General features: G+C 37.7%; 1 protein-coding gene across 1 annotated transcript in view; it reads right to left on the reverse strand.

The window, feature by feature from the left end:
* Positions 1-109: 109 nt before the first annotated feature.
* The window catches only part of LOC132136973 (complement C5-like), a 33,792-nt gene continuing 15,860 nt past the window's right edge, over positions 110-18,041 (reverse strand). The window contains exons 18-42 of the mRNA XM_059547432.1: positions 13,915-14,024; positions 13,743-13,827; positions 13,533-13,615; positions 11,437-11,573; positions 10,606-10,827; positions 10,365-10,425; positions 10,193-10,282; positions 9,807-10,019; positions 8,957-9,041; positions 8,645-8,804; positions 8,477-8,569; positions 8,223-8,394; positions 7,908-8,113; positions 7,658-7,810; positions 7,486-7,548; positions 3,946-4,039; positions 3,827-3,866; positions 1,966-2,068; positions 1,804-1,878; positions 1,588-1,693; positions 1,415-1,498; positions 1,073-1,162; positions 889-972; positions 625-766; positions 110-374 (exon numbers count right to left, since the gene is read on the reverse strand). Coding sequence (XP_059403415.1) covers positions 233-374; positions 625-766; positions 889-972; positions 1,073-1,162; positions 1,415-1,498; positions 1,588-1,693; positions 1,804-1,878; positions 1,966-2,068; positions 3,827-3,866; positions 3,946-4,039; positions 7,486-7,548; positions 7,658-7,810; positions 7,908-8,113; positions 8,223-8,394; positions 8,477-8,569; positions 8,645-8,804; positions 8,957-9,041; positions 9,807-10,019; positions 10,193-10,282; positions 10,365-10,425; positions 10,606-10,827; positions 11,437-11,573; positions 13,533-13,615; positions 13,743-13,827; positions 13,915-14,024 — 2,893 coding nt within the window. The 3' untranslated portion in view covers positions 110-232. The remainder of the gene's footprint in view (positions 375-624; positions 767-888; positions 973-1,072; positions 1,163-1,414; positions 1,499-1,587; positions 1,694-1,803; positions 1,879-1,965; positions 2,069-3,826; positions 3,867-3,945; positions 4,040-7,485; positions 7,549-7,657; positions 7,811-7,907; positions 8,114-8,222; positions 8,395-8,476; positions 8,570-8,644; positions 8,805-8,956; positions 9,042-9,806; positions 10,020-10,192; positions 10,283-10,364; positions 10,426-10,605; positions 10,828-11,436; positions 11,574-13,532; positions 13,616-13,742; positions 13,828-13,914; positions 14,025-18,041) is intronic.

Raw genomic sequence — 18,041 nt, forward strand, 5'->3', positions numbered from 1 at the left:
TGATGCTTTGAGGCAAATTGCATGTAATGTTTTTTTTGTTGTTGTTCAGTGTTGCATATGTGGTTGAGAGTGGCAAAAATAATCACATATTTTGAGGTACTTTTGAAAATTTTTTATTTAAAAGTTACTGTTTATTCTTGAAATCTCAATTTTATTTTTCAGATTTTGTTGCCATAGAATAGAAGAACATGCATATGAATTATGATTCTTCTATTGACATGCAATTTAGCACTTAATCTTCACAGCCAAATAATAAGAAATCAGATTCAAATTCATCCAAAACACTGGTGTATTGTCTGCAGACAGCATCACTGCAGTCGGAGTCAAGTGGCCACCAGTCCACCCAAGCATGTGAGTCCAAAGGAAATTTATACCTAAAACATTGTATAAAGAAAATCAGTTTGGAGGCTTCTGTACATAACAGTAAATGAGAAACACACTTACTTTATAATTGACCCTGCAATGCAACCGAAAAAAAAACAAAAAAACTAGCAAAAAAAATATTACGACTCTTTGTGTCAAACAAAACTTTGTCTCGACACAAAACGTGAGCATAAGGTACTATATGATGTGGGTTTGAAAAAAATATCAATCAATCAATCAAATGAACAAACAAAGACTTACTTATAACCATGATTCCTTTTTATCTTAATACTCTCAGCAGTCATGATCAGATACTGCTTGCCAACTTCGAAATCTGTTGAACTGCAAGTTGCCTTCTTCACTAAGTCTATCACTGAATCTGTTTTTAGGTCGTCTGTTTGTCCTGTAGAAGATAAATTAAGAGGATGGATTGAAGCTGTCATGAAACTTGTTTCTTTAAATTGTTTATTCAAGCCTTTTTTGCTTTAAAACATTGCAGACAAATAATATTCCGTAAACTCTTGCCTTTCTTGAGCACTGCTTTAACTTTCGCTTTGTAGGTCACGAAATCTCCTCCTGCCTCAGATGATTCAATTAACACTTTAAATGCTAGGGAAAAAATACATTGTAAATTATATGTACCGATTTGCACATGTATACGCGACAATTATGTTTTATGGCTTAAAGCTTCATAAAGATTAGTATTTACCATAATTCATGCTTTCTTTGCACATGTCATTTTTACGCTGTACAGCCGTGATTTTGGGATCAATGGTGGATTTAAAGTTGCAGCATTCCGCTAATTTTGAAAAGGACATGAAAATACCAATGAGCAAACTGTTATTAACACAGACACGTTAACCTCACAGATGTAAATGATAACTACATGAGCAGCAGTGGTATTAATCCAGTGTTTTTTAATGGTCAAGATTGACAGAATTGCCCTGGGGCACCAGACTACCAGGAGCCCCAAGAAGTAAGACACAACAAAATGGTTCATTAATTTACTTATTTGGTAAATTGTTTTGTTTCTGTCATTTATGTGGCTTACCTGCCATGCACTGACATTGGTCTCCCTCACAGAGTCGTAACAGTTTGCGACTTTGTTTGTGGTAGAACTTTATACACTTATTTTCTATTAAAAAATAAGATGAGAATGCTTGCTTTATATATCTAAAATAAGTTCAGCCAGACATAACACAAACATTTGCATAAACGATATACCTGGATTACTAAATTGATAGACTTGGAATACAGAGGCTCTGGTCATGCCAGTTTCAAATTCCTCTTGAATACGGAAACCCACACAGTATAACTCCTCTGATGGTATCTGCATGATAAGTATTGTTTAGGTGAAATATTCTACAAAATCAAGTACACACCATATTTTAATACAAAAAGTCAAAAGGCAAAAAAATTGTTCTGCCTAGTGATACTCACCGAATCTATCTGAAGGATGACTTGGTCACCATTGACTTCATAGTTGGAAATCCGAGACTCAAGTCCATTCAGGTACTGTAAAAAATGGAGACATAATGTCACAAAAAGTTTCTGAAACAAGGGATGGCTTCAGTAAAAATGTATTTGCATTTTGACCCTCACCATATCTAGATCTTCCTGGACTGCAGTCACACCGGTCGGCAAATGAATTTCCATCACAATGATTCCTGATTCCGTTTCAAGTTCATTTTTAGGTGGCTTGTATCTTTACATATAAACAATGTTTTCATTTTAATTAAAATGTAGGCATTTGAATACAAATAAGAATTTTACTGAGACACTTAAAACCTGTAGCTACAAACCCGATTCCAAAAAAGTTGGGACACTGTACAAATTGTGAGTAAAAAAGGAATGGAATAATTTACAAATCTCATAAACTTATATTTTATTCTCAATAGAATATAGATAATATATCAAATGTTGAAAGTGAGACATTTTTAAATTTCATGCCAAATATTGGCTAATTTTGGATTTCATGAGGGCTACAAAAAATTTGGGACAGTTAGCAAGGAACAGCTAGAGGACCAATTTGCAACTTAGTAGGTCGATTGGCAACATGATTGGGTATCAAAAGAGCCTCTCAGTGTGGCAGTTTCTCTCAGAAGTGAAGATGGGCAGAGGATCACCAATTCCACTAATGCTGCGGCTGAAAATAGTGGAGCAATATCAGAAAGGAGTTTCTCAGAGAAAAATTGCAAAGAGTTTGAAGTTATCATCATCTACAGAGCATAATATCATCCAAAGATTCAGAGAATCTGGAACAATCTCTGTGTGTAAGGGTCATGGCCGGAAAACCATACTGAATGCCCGTGGTCTTCGGGGCCTTAGACGGCACTGCATCACATACAGTAATGATACTGTAATGGAAATCACAACATGGGCTTCGGAATACTTCCAAAAAACATTGTCAGTGAACACAATCCACCATGCCATTCGCCGTTGCCGGCTAAAACTCTTTTAGTCAAAAAAGAAGTCATATCTAAACATGATCCTGAAGCGCAGGCGTTTTCTCTGGGCCAAGGCTCATTTAAAATGGACTGTGGCAAAGTGGAAAACTGTTCTGTGGTCAGACTAATCAAAATTTGAAGTTATTTTTGGAAAACTGGGACACCATGTCATCGGGACTAAAGAGGACAAGGACAACCCAAGTTGTTATCAGAGCTCAGTTCAGAACCCTGCATCTCTGATGGTTTGGGGTTGCATGAGAGTGTGTGCCATGGGCAGCTTACACATCTGGAAAGGCACCATCAATGCTAAAAGGTATATCCAAGTTCTAGAACAACATATGCTCCCATCCAGACGTCGTCTCTTTCAGGGAAGACCTTGCATTTTCCAACATGACAATGCCAGACCACATACTGCATCAATTACAACATCATGGCTGCGTAGAAGAAGGATCCGGGTACTGAAATGGCCATCCTGCAGTCCAGATCTTTCACCCATAGAAAACATTTGGTGCATCATAAAGAGGAAGATGCGACAAAGAAGACCTAAGACAGTTGAGCAAAGTCAAAGTCAAAGTCAAAGTCACCTTTATTTATATAGCGCTTTAAACAAAATACATTGCGTCAAAGCAACTGAACAACATTCATTAGGAATTAGCAACTAGAAGCCTGTATTAGACAACAATGGGACAACATTCCTATTCCTAAACTTGAGCAACTTGTCTCTTCAGTCCCCAGACGTTTGCAGACTGTTATAAAAAGAAGAGGGGATGCCACACAGTGGTAAACATGGCCTTGTCCCAACTTTTTTGAGAAAGTCAACTTAACTTAATTTTAAAATTAACTTAATTTCCCCTTAAAATGATACATTTTCTCAATTTAAACATTTGATATGTCATCTATGTTGTATTCGGAATAAAATATTGAAACTTCCACATCATTGCATTCTCTTTTTATTCACAGTGTCCCAACTTTTTTGGAATCGGGTTTGTATTTATCAGGAGTTTCTACGGACTTACTTTGCACAGGCCACAATCCGCTGTGACAAAAGCATAGGATCTGCTCACAAAGAAATCAAATTAGCTGAACCAAGTTCATTTGAAAAGAAAACAAACGTAGACAAAAGTACCAAACTTACCATCTGAATCTGGGACACTTTCATGAATGTCAATTGACATATCAAAATAGCAATTTTCATTGTTTTCTGTCATCTCATAGAACACTGTTCTCAGCTGTAGAAAAATAGGTTAATCAATTAATGAATTTGGTTCAATGCAAAGGGTTTTTGAAAACAAGAAAAATCTGGATTGGTGTGGTGTTTAAAATACAGATGCATCTCAATAAATTAGAATGTCGTGGAGAAGTTTATTTATTTCAGTAATTCAACTCAAATTGTGAAACTCATGTATTAAATACATTCAATGCACACAGACTGAAATAGTTTAAGTCTTTGGTTATCTTAATTGTTATGATTTTGGCTCACATTTAACAAAAACCCACCAATTCACTATCTCAACAAATTAGAATATGGTGACATGCCAATCAGCTAATCAACTCAAAACATCTGCAAAGGTTTCCTGAGCCTTCAAAATGGTCTCCCAGTTTGGTTCACTAGGCTACACAATCATGGGCAAGACTACTGACCTGAAAGTTGTTCAGAAGACAATCATTGACACCCTTCACAAGGAGGGTAAGACACAAACATTCATTGCCAAAGAAGCTGGCTTTTCACAGAGTGCTGTATCCAAGCATGTTAACAAAGTTGAGTGGAAGGAAATAGTGTGGAATAAAAAGAGGCACCACCAACCGAGAGAACCGCAGCCTTAAGAGGATCGTCAAGCAAAATCGATTCAAGAATTTGAGTGAACTTCACAATGAATGGACTGAGGCTGGGGTCAAGGCATCAAGAGCCACCACACACAGATGTATCAAGGAATTTGCTTAACCACAGACAACGTCAGAGGCATCTTACCTGGGCTAAGGAGAAAAAGAACTGGCCTGTTGCCCAGTGGTCCAAAGTCCTTTTTTCACATGAGAGCAAGTTTTGTATTTCATTTGGAAACGAAGGTCCTAGAGTCTAAAGGAAGGGTGGAGAAGCTCATAGCCCAAGTTGCTTTAAGTCCAGTGTTAAGACTGTGATGATTTGGGCACTCAATGCTTTCTTCTGCTGACCAGCTTTTTAAAGATGCTGATTTCATTTTCCAGCAGGATTTGGCACCTGCCCACACTGCCAAAAGCACCAAAAGTTGGTTAAATGACCATGGTGTTGGTGTGCTTGACTGGCTAGCAAACTCACCAGACCTTTATCCCATAGAGTATCTGTGGGGTATTGTCAAGAGGAAAATGAGAAACAAGAGATCAAAAAATGCAGATGAGCTGAAGCCCACTGTCAAAGAAACTTGGGCTTCCATACCACCTCAGCAGTGCCTCAAACTGATCTCCTCCATGCCACGCCAAATTGAGGCATTAATTAAAGCAAATGGATCCCCTACCAAGTATTAAGTACATGTACAGTAAATAGACATACTTGCCAGAAGGCTGACAATTCACTTACAATTTTTTTTTTCTTATGAAGTATTCCAATTTGTTGAGATATTTGTTAAATGTGAGCCAAAATCATCACAATTAAGAGAACCAAAGACTTAAAGGGTTAGTTCACCCAGATAGCAAATTTATGTAATTAATAACTTACCCTCATGTTGTTTCAAACCCGTAAGACCTCCGTTTATCTTTGGAACACAGTTTAAGATATTTTAGATTTAGTCCGAGAGCTCTCAGTCCCTCCATTGAAGCTGTGTGTACGGTATACTGTCCATGTCCAGAAAGGTAAGAAAAACATCATCAAAGTAGTTCATGTGACATCAGAGGGTCGGTTAGAATTTTTTGAAGCATTGAAAATACATTTTGGTCCAAAAATAGCAAAAACGACGACTTTATTCAGCATTGTCTTCTCTTCCGTGTCTGTTGTGAGAGAGAGTTCAAATCAAAGCAGTCTGGATATCCGGTTCGCTAACGAATCATTCAGTTCACCAAATCGAACTGAATCGTTTTAAACGGTTCGCATCTCTAATACGCATTTATCCACAAATTACTTAAGCTGTTAATTTTTTTTAATGTGGCTGACACTCCCTCTGAGTTCAAACAAACCAATATCCCGGAGTAATTCATGTCCTCAAACAGTATATTGACTGAACTGCTGTGAAGAGAGAATTGAAGATGAACACCAAGCCGAGCCAGATAACGAACAAAACATTAACTCATTCACGAGTCAAGAACCGTTTCTGTCAGACGCATCCGATTCGTGAACCGAGGAGCTGATGATACTGCGCATGTGTGATTCAGCGTGAAGCAGACCGACACACAGGGCGTCTGAACTGAACTGATTCTTTTGGTGATTGATTCTGAACTGATTCTGTGCTAGTGTTATGAGCGCGGGTAAACCGAAGGCTTGAATCAAGGGCAATCATCGCAAATGACGCCATTATACGTCGAGCGCAAAAGAACTGGTGAACCGTTTTCTTCAACCGGTTTATTGAATCGAACTGTCTGAAAGAACTACTGGTGATCCGAAAACCGATGCAACCGGTTCTTCACTCGTAAACGAGTCAGTCTATTGTTCGCTATCTGGCTCGGCTCGGTGTTCATCTTCAGTTCTCTCTTCACAGCAGTTTAGTCAGTGTACTGTTTGAGTAAATGAATTACTCCGGGATATTGGTTTGTTTGAACTCAGAGGGAGTGCCAGCCACATAAAAAAAAAATTAACAGCTTAAGTCATTTGTGGATTAATGCGTATTAGAGATGCGAACCGTTTAAAACGATTCAGTTCGATTTGGTGAACTGAATTATTCGTTCGCGAACCGGATATCCAGCTGCTTTGTTTTGAACTCTCTCTCACAACAGACACGGAAGAGAAGACAATGCTGAATAAATTGCTATTTTTGGACCAAAATGTATTTTCGATGCTCAAAAAATTCTAACCGACCCTCTGATGTCACATGGACTACTTTGATGATGTTTTTCTTACCTTTCTGGACATGGACAGTATACCGTTCACACAGCTTCAATGGAGGGACTGAGAGCTCTCGGACTAAATCTAAAATATCTTAAACTGTGTTCCAAAGATAAACGGTTTTACGGGTTTGAAACAACATCAGGGTAAGTTATTAATTACATAAATTTGCTATCTGGGTGAACTAACCCTTTAAATTACTTCAGTCGGTGTGCTTTGAATTTATTTAATACACAAGTTTACAATTTGTGTTGAATTACTGAAATAAATTAACTTTTCCATGACATTCTAATTTATTAAGATGCACCTGTATACACTGAGAAAGCCCATCCTATAAATATGATTTATGACAAGGGTGGTATAATTAAAAAAGAAATCAACAAAAGCAAACTACCACAAAAATAACATTAATACTTTAAAATGATATGAGCAAATTTAGGTATTATAACATAATAAATGTACTCTAAGTATGAAAGACCGTTCCCGTTTTCCGTTTTAGATCCTAAATTAAGTGAGCACTAGAAGGTGGCAAAGTTTGTCTAAATGTAAAAATGGGTGTTAATGAGTGTGCAAATATATATCCAATATTGGTCAATAAATATTAGCAATATCAACCAGCATCACGTCGATATATTGTATATTCCTATGTTAAATAAAATGCTCACTTACACTGGCAAATGACACACCAGAGCTCATTGCAGTTTTGATGATTACATCATCATTTTTGGTCACCTTTTAAAAAGAAAACAGAAGACTGGAATTCAATTCATAAAGAATTTTAAATAATAAAATATCCCTCTCTTAATAATTCAGTAAAAATCACAAAAATTTGACATCTTACCTCGATTGGTTTATGCACAGGATTCTGCTGAGTTAGTCTGATTCTTTTGATGTCACCTTTAGTCTTGTATTCAATATCAACCACCATGTCTAAAGTGGCTCGACTAGCTAAGATGCTGTACTTGGTAAGTGCCTCCAAAGTGAGAATGCTGTCCTGAAAATTTGAGGAAAAACAGATCACAACTATGTACACAAAAACAGATCACAAGCTTACAAAAACAGAATATACAAGCCAGCTTGCACTGGAGTACCTGTGTTGAATGGACTCCCCCTCCATATCTCTGGTCTTGTGTTAACCAGTTCAGAATGGGTTTTGCATATGTGGAATCACCTCTGACTAAAGTGTTAAGTAGGACGTAAACGGTTGTTTCAACGGTCTTTGCCGTCACGTCACTGGGTTTTAATGAATCCTTGTGGAGTTTGGACTCCTGCCAGAAACGAACTGTGGCTGGGTTCCCTGAAAATGTACGGACAAATGGGTCATATTGTGTTAAAAATATGAGAGGGTCTAAACTGTGCTGATGTTTTGGTCAAAAGTGTGTGGAATATCCCAAATGTGATTTTACCATCAACTTGAGCCTGCTTTTTGAGCGTTTCATAAAAACCAACTGCAGACACACTATGGATGTCTACCAGTGTCAGAGCATAAGATGCAATGGCTCTTGCATATACACTTTCAGTTGTCTTTAATTTAGAGATGATGTACTGCACGGCACGATCTATAGCATTTTTAAAGACCTGGAGAGACAGGAGAAACACATGTGAACAAATTGTCTGACATTTAGGTTTCTGATTGGTAAGATTTTCCTGGTACTTGTACCTCCAAGTTAACATTTGGGACCTTCATGGCATTTTTAATTCCAATCATGACAAAAGATGTGAGGAAAATGCAGCATGTATCTTCCCCGGTACCCTTAAAGAAACCAGACAATCTTGAACAAAACACTGCAAAATACATAATACATATAGACTTTCCTTTTTCACATACCATGAGTTTAAGTGGATTAGTTTGTGATTTCTCAGAGAAGGAGCCATCATCATTCTGACTATTTTTAATCAGCCAGTGGATGGTGTTTATCAGCACTTCAGACTCCAAAGAGACGTATTCATGCATGTCAGCAAGAGTATTGACAATGAGAGCCGTCACCCTAAAAAGATTTTGTGAATGCTTAAAGCATGTGAATGGTACTTAATCTCTTTGTGCACTGTTATTTCTGTAGTATGTAAAAAACAAAACAAACAAAAAAAAACCCTTCCAGCTACCAATGAGGGAAAACTAAGAAACTGAGCAGTTGATTACCAGGTACTGGCAGATTTGTCCTTCTTCGACCACATGCTAAAGGCATGTTCATGCTTCAGCTTGAATGACATTATGCTGGTGATGCCTAGAAAGGAACAGTGAAGGAACTTAAAGGATTAGTTCACACAAAAATGAAAATTATTTCATTAATGACTCACCCTCACGTCGTTCCAAAACTGTAAGACCCCTGTTCATCTTCAGAGCACAGTTTAAGATATTTTAGATTTAGTCCGAGAGCTTTCTGTCTCTCCATTAATAATGTATGTACGGTATACTGTCCATGTCCAGAAAGGTAATAAAAACATCATCAAAGTAGTCCATGTGACATCATGGAGAGACAGAAAGCTCTCGGACTAAATCTAAAATATCTTAAACTGTGTTCCGAAGATGAACGGAGGTCTTACGGGTTTGGAACGACATGAGGGTGAGTCATTAATGACATAATTTTCATTTTTGGGTCAACTAACCCTTTAAGAAGCAAAATAACTAGAAGAATAAAAACTGCTTAAGGAGTCAACAAGATGTTTTTTTTTTTACCCCACTGGCAGATATTTTTCAAGCACTGATGCAATTTTGATGCATTTCTCAGAAAACAAAGACTTAATATCTTAAGAAAATGTATCTTTGCGTGGAATATGAAGTTTTAATTACACTGAAAATAAATAGCAATTACTGTTCAAAATTACTGATCAAAATGATCATTAAATTATTTTACTGTTATATAGAAATTGAGTGTACAGGAAATGCTGACAATAAATAATAATGAAAAAAAAAAAACTAACAAAAAAAAACCCTGATAGGCATTAAATGTAGAGAAAAGTCTTCAACAATTTTACAATACTTATCTCACCAGCTTGCATCTTCCTCTTTAGTTCCTTTTCACTCGCCGCAGCATCTTTCCCCAGAATGTCCCATTTCTCTGTTTTTTCTAGGTAGTGGTAGACATAATAGACTGGCAGGAGTCCCATGAGCTCCATCTCTGCATTTCCCCGTGGCAGGTTAGTCAACTGTTTTAAACCTTCTGGGTTATTTATTATTGACAGAAGCTCTCCCAGTACTTCACCTGAATATAAAGAAGGGGTTACTGGGCTTTTGGAACTTCCAGAATAGTAATTTTTAATCTACACAGTTTATAAAAGTAACATTATTGTTCAATATCTGATATACAAGTGTATATCATATAAAAGTGTCATTTAGCATTTGCACAAATATGCTCAAGCTTCACAGACATTATACCATTAACTGTAAGAATACGATCCACAGTTGACTTGGGCACAATGTTTGGAGGAATAACATTTTTAAACTCAAGCTTCCGCATGGATGTGCCTAAAAAAAGGAAAAAGAAATGGTGTGAGACTCCATCACGACATGAACAGAGAGCATGCTGTTACTTTTCAGACATCCTTACCAAAGACTCCATTTGGATCTATTCTTCCACCACTTTGTATTTCCTTTCTAATTCCTTCTGGCTGTGAATACCAGAACATTAGGCTATCAGATCATAATCTCAGGCATACTAAGTGATTTAGTTCACAATAAACATCATTTTAAAGAATATCATGAGAAATCATATTCAAAATGTTTGTACTGTATGTTTGTCATATAATAGTTAAAAAGTCTTCTAGCACTGACTGTGTATTGCATCTTACCACCACTTTCAATTTCTTGACCACACTCTCAGAGCCCCATTTAGTTGTTAAAGTGAAAGTGAGCGTATGAGTGCCTGCTTCCAGTGCCATGATGTAGAACGTGACCAAGGCCACTGAATGACCTGCTATTTGCCCCTTGTTTTCATGTGGCCTTCCATCTTTCCCCTGTTGTGCTCCACGAAACACACACACTCCCTCTGTTGCTGTCAGAGTCACACTGAACTATGTGTTTTTGTGTGAGATATAGAAAGATACAGAGAGAAAAAGAACTGTAATTAACTCATCATGTGGTAGTCACATAAATAAACAGATACACATATTGCTAGGTTTGGAGGTCAGTACGATTTTTTTTTATGTTTTTGAAGGAAGGTACTCTTATGCTCATCAAGGCTGCATTTATTTGATCAAAAATACAATAAAACAGTAATATTGTTAAATACTATTGCAGTTTAAAATAACTATTTTCTATTTGAATATTTTTTTAAATGTCATTTATTCCTGTGATGGCTATGCAAATTTCTCAGCATCATTACTCCAGTCTTCAGTGTCACATGATCCTTCAGAAAGCATTCTAATATACTGATTTGCTGCTCAAGAAACACAAGGTCACTGCCAAAGAAAACAGTTGAGCTGCTAAATATCCTTGTGGAAACTGAGATACATTTTTCATACATTCATCAATGTATCTCAGTTTAATGCATCCTTGAAAAATAAAATTATTAACTTCTTTAAAAAAAATGTACTGACCCCAAGTTTCTGAATGTTATTGTAGATCATAATGTATAATTTCTATTTAAAGTCATTCTTCTGATGAAGAACTGAACCTTATACCTGAGTGCTTGACGAACGCTGATTGTAGACTGAACCCCTGAGCTCAATCTGCTCTCCACGAACCATGGAATAAGGCAAGGGCACATCTACACTAATGTCCTGGATCACCTGAATATTTTCCTCTGAGACACAGATCCCTGGCCAAGTGAACAGGAGAGTCTGAGATTAGAACCAAAAACACCTTAAACAAAAGTCTGCATGCACAATACATGGTAATGTTTTCCAGAATACATTGTTGGTTATGAACACCGTCTTTGTGAGGCTCATTCATATGGTTGGAAATGCTACTTTATAAACAGTATTTTGTTGTCACATGACCTACTTATGTGGCATGTGGGTTGCATCCTGTTTTCATCTTGGAAACAGATTCAGTCAATTTGCATGTTAATTCAATTTGGTTTAAAGGATCTTAACTTCTGTCAGACTAGTCGAATAATGAGTAAAAGTAGAAAAAAATAAAAACTGGCTGTAATTACTTTCGGTTTGCAAATACTGGGATACAATGTTCTGTTCTGCCAGAGATACTTAATTACTAGTATGTACTTACTATAAACTTACCAGTTACTCACATTATATCCTTAAAGGGATAGTCCATGCAAAAATGAAAATTTTATCATCATTTACTCACCCTTACTCACCCTTCGTTCCAAACATGTATGACTTTCTTAAATATCTATCTATCTATCTATCTATCTATCTATCTATCTATCTATCTATCTATCTATCTATCTATCTGTATATATAATATGTATTTATGTATGTATATATATATATATATATATATATATATATATATATATATATATATATATATATATTAGTAGAATGTTGATATGAATGATGGGAACTAAATAGTTTTAGTTCTGTTTGACTCTTATTATATGGACAAGAAACAAGTTTTTTTGTTTGTTTGTGTGTTTCACTGAAGAAAGAAAGTCACACAAACTTGCAATGACATGAGGGTGACTAAATGATGACAGAGTTTACATTTGCGAATGGACTAACCATTTATAGGTTTAATGTGCTACTGTAATTTGTAGTTAATTAGTAGCTAGATAATTCACATAAAAAGTAGATCAGTCACAATAGTTAATGTTATTTCAGCCTATCTAGCAATTTCTACGGTGTCCGTAAGGGTGACTTGTTCGGTTTACTTAGTTTTGTCGTGGCCACGACATAATAACTCGTCAGAACATGATAATATGTCGTGTCCACGAGATATTAATTTGTGGGAACGTCATATGTCGTGGCCACGACATCATTTTGTCGAGGTAATGACATCCTCATGTCATGGCCTCGAGATGCTATGTTGAGGGAACAACATCCATTTCTCGTGGCCACGACTTCTTATGTTGAGGGAACTATTTTTATCCATCCTACAGTCTTGTAAGTCCATTAACCGATAGTCTTTCCCCATAATATGTGTACATTATTATTATTATTAGCCTATTATTATTGGTTATTTTTTTATTTAGTTTATATTCTTTTTTTTTTGCTTCAATTTTGATCTCTTTACTTAACATTTTGAATACCTTTATAAATAATAGTGTACTGTAAATGCTCAACATTAACATAAAATGTCATAATGTAAATGCATAAATTTTATATGTATAAATAATATAATAATTTCTTAATTCAAAATAAAATATAAATGAATCCATCTCTGATAATCCCGGGTTGCTATGGTCACGCAGGTTTGTTTACGCATTAAACTCGTGGCCACGAGAAAAACATGTCGTTCCCTCAACATAAGAAGTCGTGGCCACGAGAAATGGATGTTGTTCCCTCAACATAGCATCTCGAGGCCACGACATAAGAATGTCGTTACCTCGACAAAATGATGTCGTGGCCACGACATAATATGACGTTCCCACGAGTTAATATGACATTCCAACAAATTAATATCTCGTGGCCACAACATATTATCACGTTCCCACGAGTTATTATGTCGTGGCCACGACAAAACTAAGTAAACCGAACAAGTCACCCTTACGGGCACCGTAAATTTCAGCCAGCAATTTAGATGCATATAATTCCATTTTCAGCCACCAGGTGAAGCTAAAACAAATATTCTAGAATACAGCTTGTTAACTCACCCTCACTGAATACCCCAACTGCTTTGAGCTCCCATGTAGTCAGTGAGTCTGGAATAATTTTGGTAATGCTTACTGAGCCAGACCTTAAACAGATTAAATTAGTTTTCAGAGAGTCATTTTTATTTATTTATTATAAAATAAATTTATTATCCGTGAAATAAAGCAATAAAATAATAATGTTTATTATGGTTCAGTTCAAAGGTTTCTTACTTGCTGGTGTGTTCCTCCCATAACCAGCTCTCAGGGAAGTAGCTCCTAAGCTGAGATGGCATCGCATCCAGCAGAAAGTCCATTGCTGCATTTTGTAACAGAGAAATTTAGATCCCGCCTTTACAGGTGTTAGTCATCTAAAGTTGCTATAGAAAAAAAAAAGCATCCATACCTGTGCGACTTAGTATGATTTTATCCACCTCTTTACGGAGCTTCACAGCTTCGGTGCAACATTTCGAGAAAGCATACTTACACCGCCTCTTCTGAGTTGCATCAAAATTTCTAGATTTTTTTTAGAAAGATGAAATGAAATGTCAAATGAAATGATTCACTTGAATACTTTACACAGTATAAACAAACAGGTCTATAAGTATAATATATACAGGTGCTTCTCAATAAATTAGAATGTCATGGAAAAGTATTCGCACAAAGATTATTCTTGAAAGATGGAGCAGTTCTCTCTTTGTCTGGAGAAGGCGTTGTTTATGGACCAAAACCGGTAAGTGTATTTTATTATTTAAGTTGGTGCGTTTAACAGTTTCTGTAACTTATTACACAAAGGGCAACGCTGTTTAGCTTTGTTAACTAGATGTTAGGGCTGTGCAAAAAATCGAATGCGATTTTCATGCGCATCTCGTCAGTAAAAGCGCTCCTGTGATTATAAGTACATTTCCAGCATGTGCGTTCTTTTACTTTCTATGGTTCAGATCAGGATTGCCAGGTTTTCAAAACGAATCCTGCCCACTTGCTTCTCAAAACTAGCCCAATCGCGTTTCCAGGAGGGCAGCGTGCGCTCAGCTGGTGTCGAATCACAACACAGAAACCGCTGGCACAATCAGAACTCGTTACGTATTTCTGAAGGAGGGACTTTATAGAACAAGGAAGTCATCAGCCTGTTTTTATGACAGTGAAAACAGCGGTATACAGATAGGTGAATTGTGCACACTGTAAACACAATCAAAGCTTCAAAAAAGCACGAACAAATTAGAATATGGTAACATGCCAATCAGCTAATCAACTCAAAACACCGGCAAAGGTTTCCTGAGCCTTCAAAATGGTCTCTCAGCTTGGTTCACTAGGTTACGCAATCATAGGGAAGACTGCTGACCTGACAGTTGTCCACAAGACAATCATTAGGTGCATTTACATGGACACTTTTTGCTTCCACCGGAATGAATACATTCTGATTGACGAATCTGAACGTAGTGTTTACATGAACGCTGAATAAAGTGATTGAGTTGATATGCGCATTTATATGTCACAAGCTTCTGATCGGATTTACTCTTCTGACATGCGCAAACTGCATGAATATACAGAGTTTCCTGCTGCTACCGCATACTGTTTCAAAAAACACACATGATATTTATCTACTTCGGGTCCTAATTAGGCGATGACCAGCACATGAACTGTTGTGCTGCTTAACGTTACTGGAAAAAAAAGAAATGGTGTAAAAGTGCCCCTTCCCGCACACAAAACTAGTCATCTGTTGATGAGAGTCTTAAACAAGGACTGTTGGGAAGTGGTCCTGTTCCACTTCACATATGCTGGGTGAAAGGAGAGTTTAATAATGACGGGGCACTTATTTAGGACACTTTATTTGCCTGGAAGAACACCTCATTCTGCGTTGTCGTACGCATAGACTGTATAAAAACATGGATGTAGTGTCTGTGACGTCACCCGTAGACTCCTGAAGTGTGTTTTTGAAGCCTAAAGTGTGTAGAGCGGGCCGTCGCCATCTTGGCAGCGCGTCACCGCGCGACTCTCCCGGACAATCAAAAATGGGCAAAAAGGCGGGAGCTAGTTGCTGAAGCCACACCCACCTAGCACGACGGCAGTGTCAGCAGCGGCAATCCACCTGTCACTCAAGTAGCTACGCCCTTAATTATGCAGAACTTTAAGTCTTAATATAATTTAAACGATGAGTTATAAAAAAAATTCACCCCCCTCACAGTTGTCATGAAGGGCAAAATTAGCTATTTAGACCAAAATCATTTTTTGCACCAGGCTGTAAACATGTTTTTTCCTGCTGTAAATTTGGGCATTTTAACATGGGGAGTCTATGGGACTGACTCCCTTTTGCAGCCAGCCTCAAGCGGCCAGTCGATGAATTGCAGTTTTAGTCACTTCCTTATTGGCCTCACGAGAGAGAGCGGGAGGTTGGCGCTCGGTCGTACGTCATTATGCTATTTCTGCGTCACTGCGCATGCGCAGTACTTTCCAGTTTTGGTTTTCAATCCGATCAAGTGTTAACATATACTCTCACTTGGATTACAAAAGGAATAAACCACCCCTTACAATCCGATTGAAATTTTAGTCGGATCTGGCCAATTCAATCCGACTGACATGTTTACATGTGACTTTTTATTCTAATTCTGCTTCTAGTCCTATTACGATCGGATTAGTAGGGTCCATTTAAAAGCAGTCAGTGAAACCCTTCACAAGGAGGGTAAGCCACAAACATTCATTGCCAAAGAAGATGGCTGTTCACAGAGTGCTGTATCCAAGCATGCTAACAGAAAGTTGAGTGGAAGGAAAAAGTGTGGAAGAATAAAGATGCACAACCAACCAAGAGAACCGCAGCCTTAAGAGGAATGTCAAAGAAATCTGGGCTTCCATACTACCTCAACAGTGCCACAAAATGATCACCTCCATGTCATGCCGAATTGAAGTAGTAATTAAAGCAAAAGGAGCCCCTACCAAGTACTGAGTACATGTACAGTAAATTAACATACATTGCAGAAGGCCAACAGTTCACTAAAATATTTTTTTTATATTGGTCTTATGAAGTATTCAAATTTGTTGAGATAGCAAATTGGTGGGTTTTTGTTAAATGTGAGCCAAAATCATCACAATTAAAAGAACCAAAGACTTAAACTACTTCAGTCTGTGTGCATTGAATGTATTTAATACACAAGTTTCACAATTGGAGTTGAATTACTGGAATAAATGAACTTCTTCAAGACATTCTAATTGATTGAGAAGCAACCTGTAGTTTATTATCTTATTATTAAATTATCTTATCATGAAATTAATTACAGTACCAATATCTAATTATAGGCTCCAGAAAAAAATTGCATAGTAAATCGATATTTATAATTATGTTTATTAATTTATAACAAAAATGTTATTTATTATGAGTAATATAATGAATATTAAACTCAGAAAAGATCTTTAAAATATGTTCCCATTCAGGAACCTGAGCTGCGTCGAAATGCTATGGGAACCCCCCCTCAATCAATTTAAAAGATGCTCACTCCATCTTTCATTAAGCAGGAAAAAGGCCTACCAATACTGGTTCTTCCTTTGGCCTTGCATTCTCACCTCACACTTTCAAGACTCAACCACATCAGCAATTAGTTAATATTAGCTCAATCAGAGGAGATGGTGGTTCAACATTGAGATGTCGTTCTTGCTCACACAAAAGAGCTGGGGTTAAGACTTAACCCCAAGAAAAAGTGGGATTTTTACAGTACAGAGAACCAGTTATCTGGGCGTGGTGTAGGATTTGACCATGATGCAGACTGCTGGGGTTGATGGCAGCTTTGTCCAATGCGGTTACTTTTGGCCTGCTGTACATGAGACCCCTACAGTGGTGGCTCAAGACCAAGTGGTTTTCCTCGAGAGGAAACCCGCTTCACAGTTCATATCCCTGGGTATTTCAATCAGGGAGAAGACAACTTTCGAGAGAGGGGCGGAGGCCCAGGGAATGGAGGCTTCACCCAGAGGTGGTATGTCAGATTTGTTGAATGTTTGACAAGGCTCAGGTGGACTTGTTTGTGACTCAAGAGGCATCGCACTGTCCCCTCTGGTTCTCTCTGACTCATCCAGCTCCACTGGTGGCCGAGGCTTCATCTATACACCTTTCCCCTGATTGCTCTACTCCTGAGAGAGAGTGCATAGGGACGGGGTCCATCTACTGCTAGTAGCCCCATTCTGGTCGTGCTGAGTATGGTTCTTGGACCTGGTTTCCCTTTTCGACGGCTCTCCATGGGAGATTCCCGTCAGGAGGAATCTCCTCTCACAGGCGGAGGGCACGGTATTCCACCACCACCCAGCGCTGTGGAAGTTATGGGTGTGGCCTCTGAGGGGGCATAACTCGTAGTTCCTGGTCTCTCAGCCGAAGTTGTTGAGACCATCCTACAATCCAGATCTCCCTCCATGAGGAAAATCTATGCCTTGAAGTGAAAACTTTTTACTTCTTGGTGCGGAGCCCGCCAGCTCAACCCAGTCTACTGCCCAGCTGGTACAGTTCTGGAGTAGGGCTGACGTGATATTAGAATTTTTCATATCATGGTTAGT

The sequence above is a fragment of the Carassius carassius genome, chromosome 4 (assembly GCF_963082965.1).
Source record: "Carassius carassius chromosome 4, fCarCar2.1, whole genome shotgun sequence".
Classification (NCBI taxonomy): domain Eukaryota; kingdom Metazoa; phylum Chordata; class Actinopteri; order Cypriniformes; family Cyprinidae; genus Carassius; species Carassius carassius.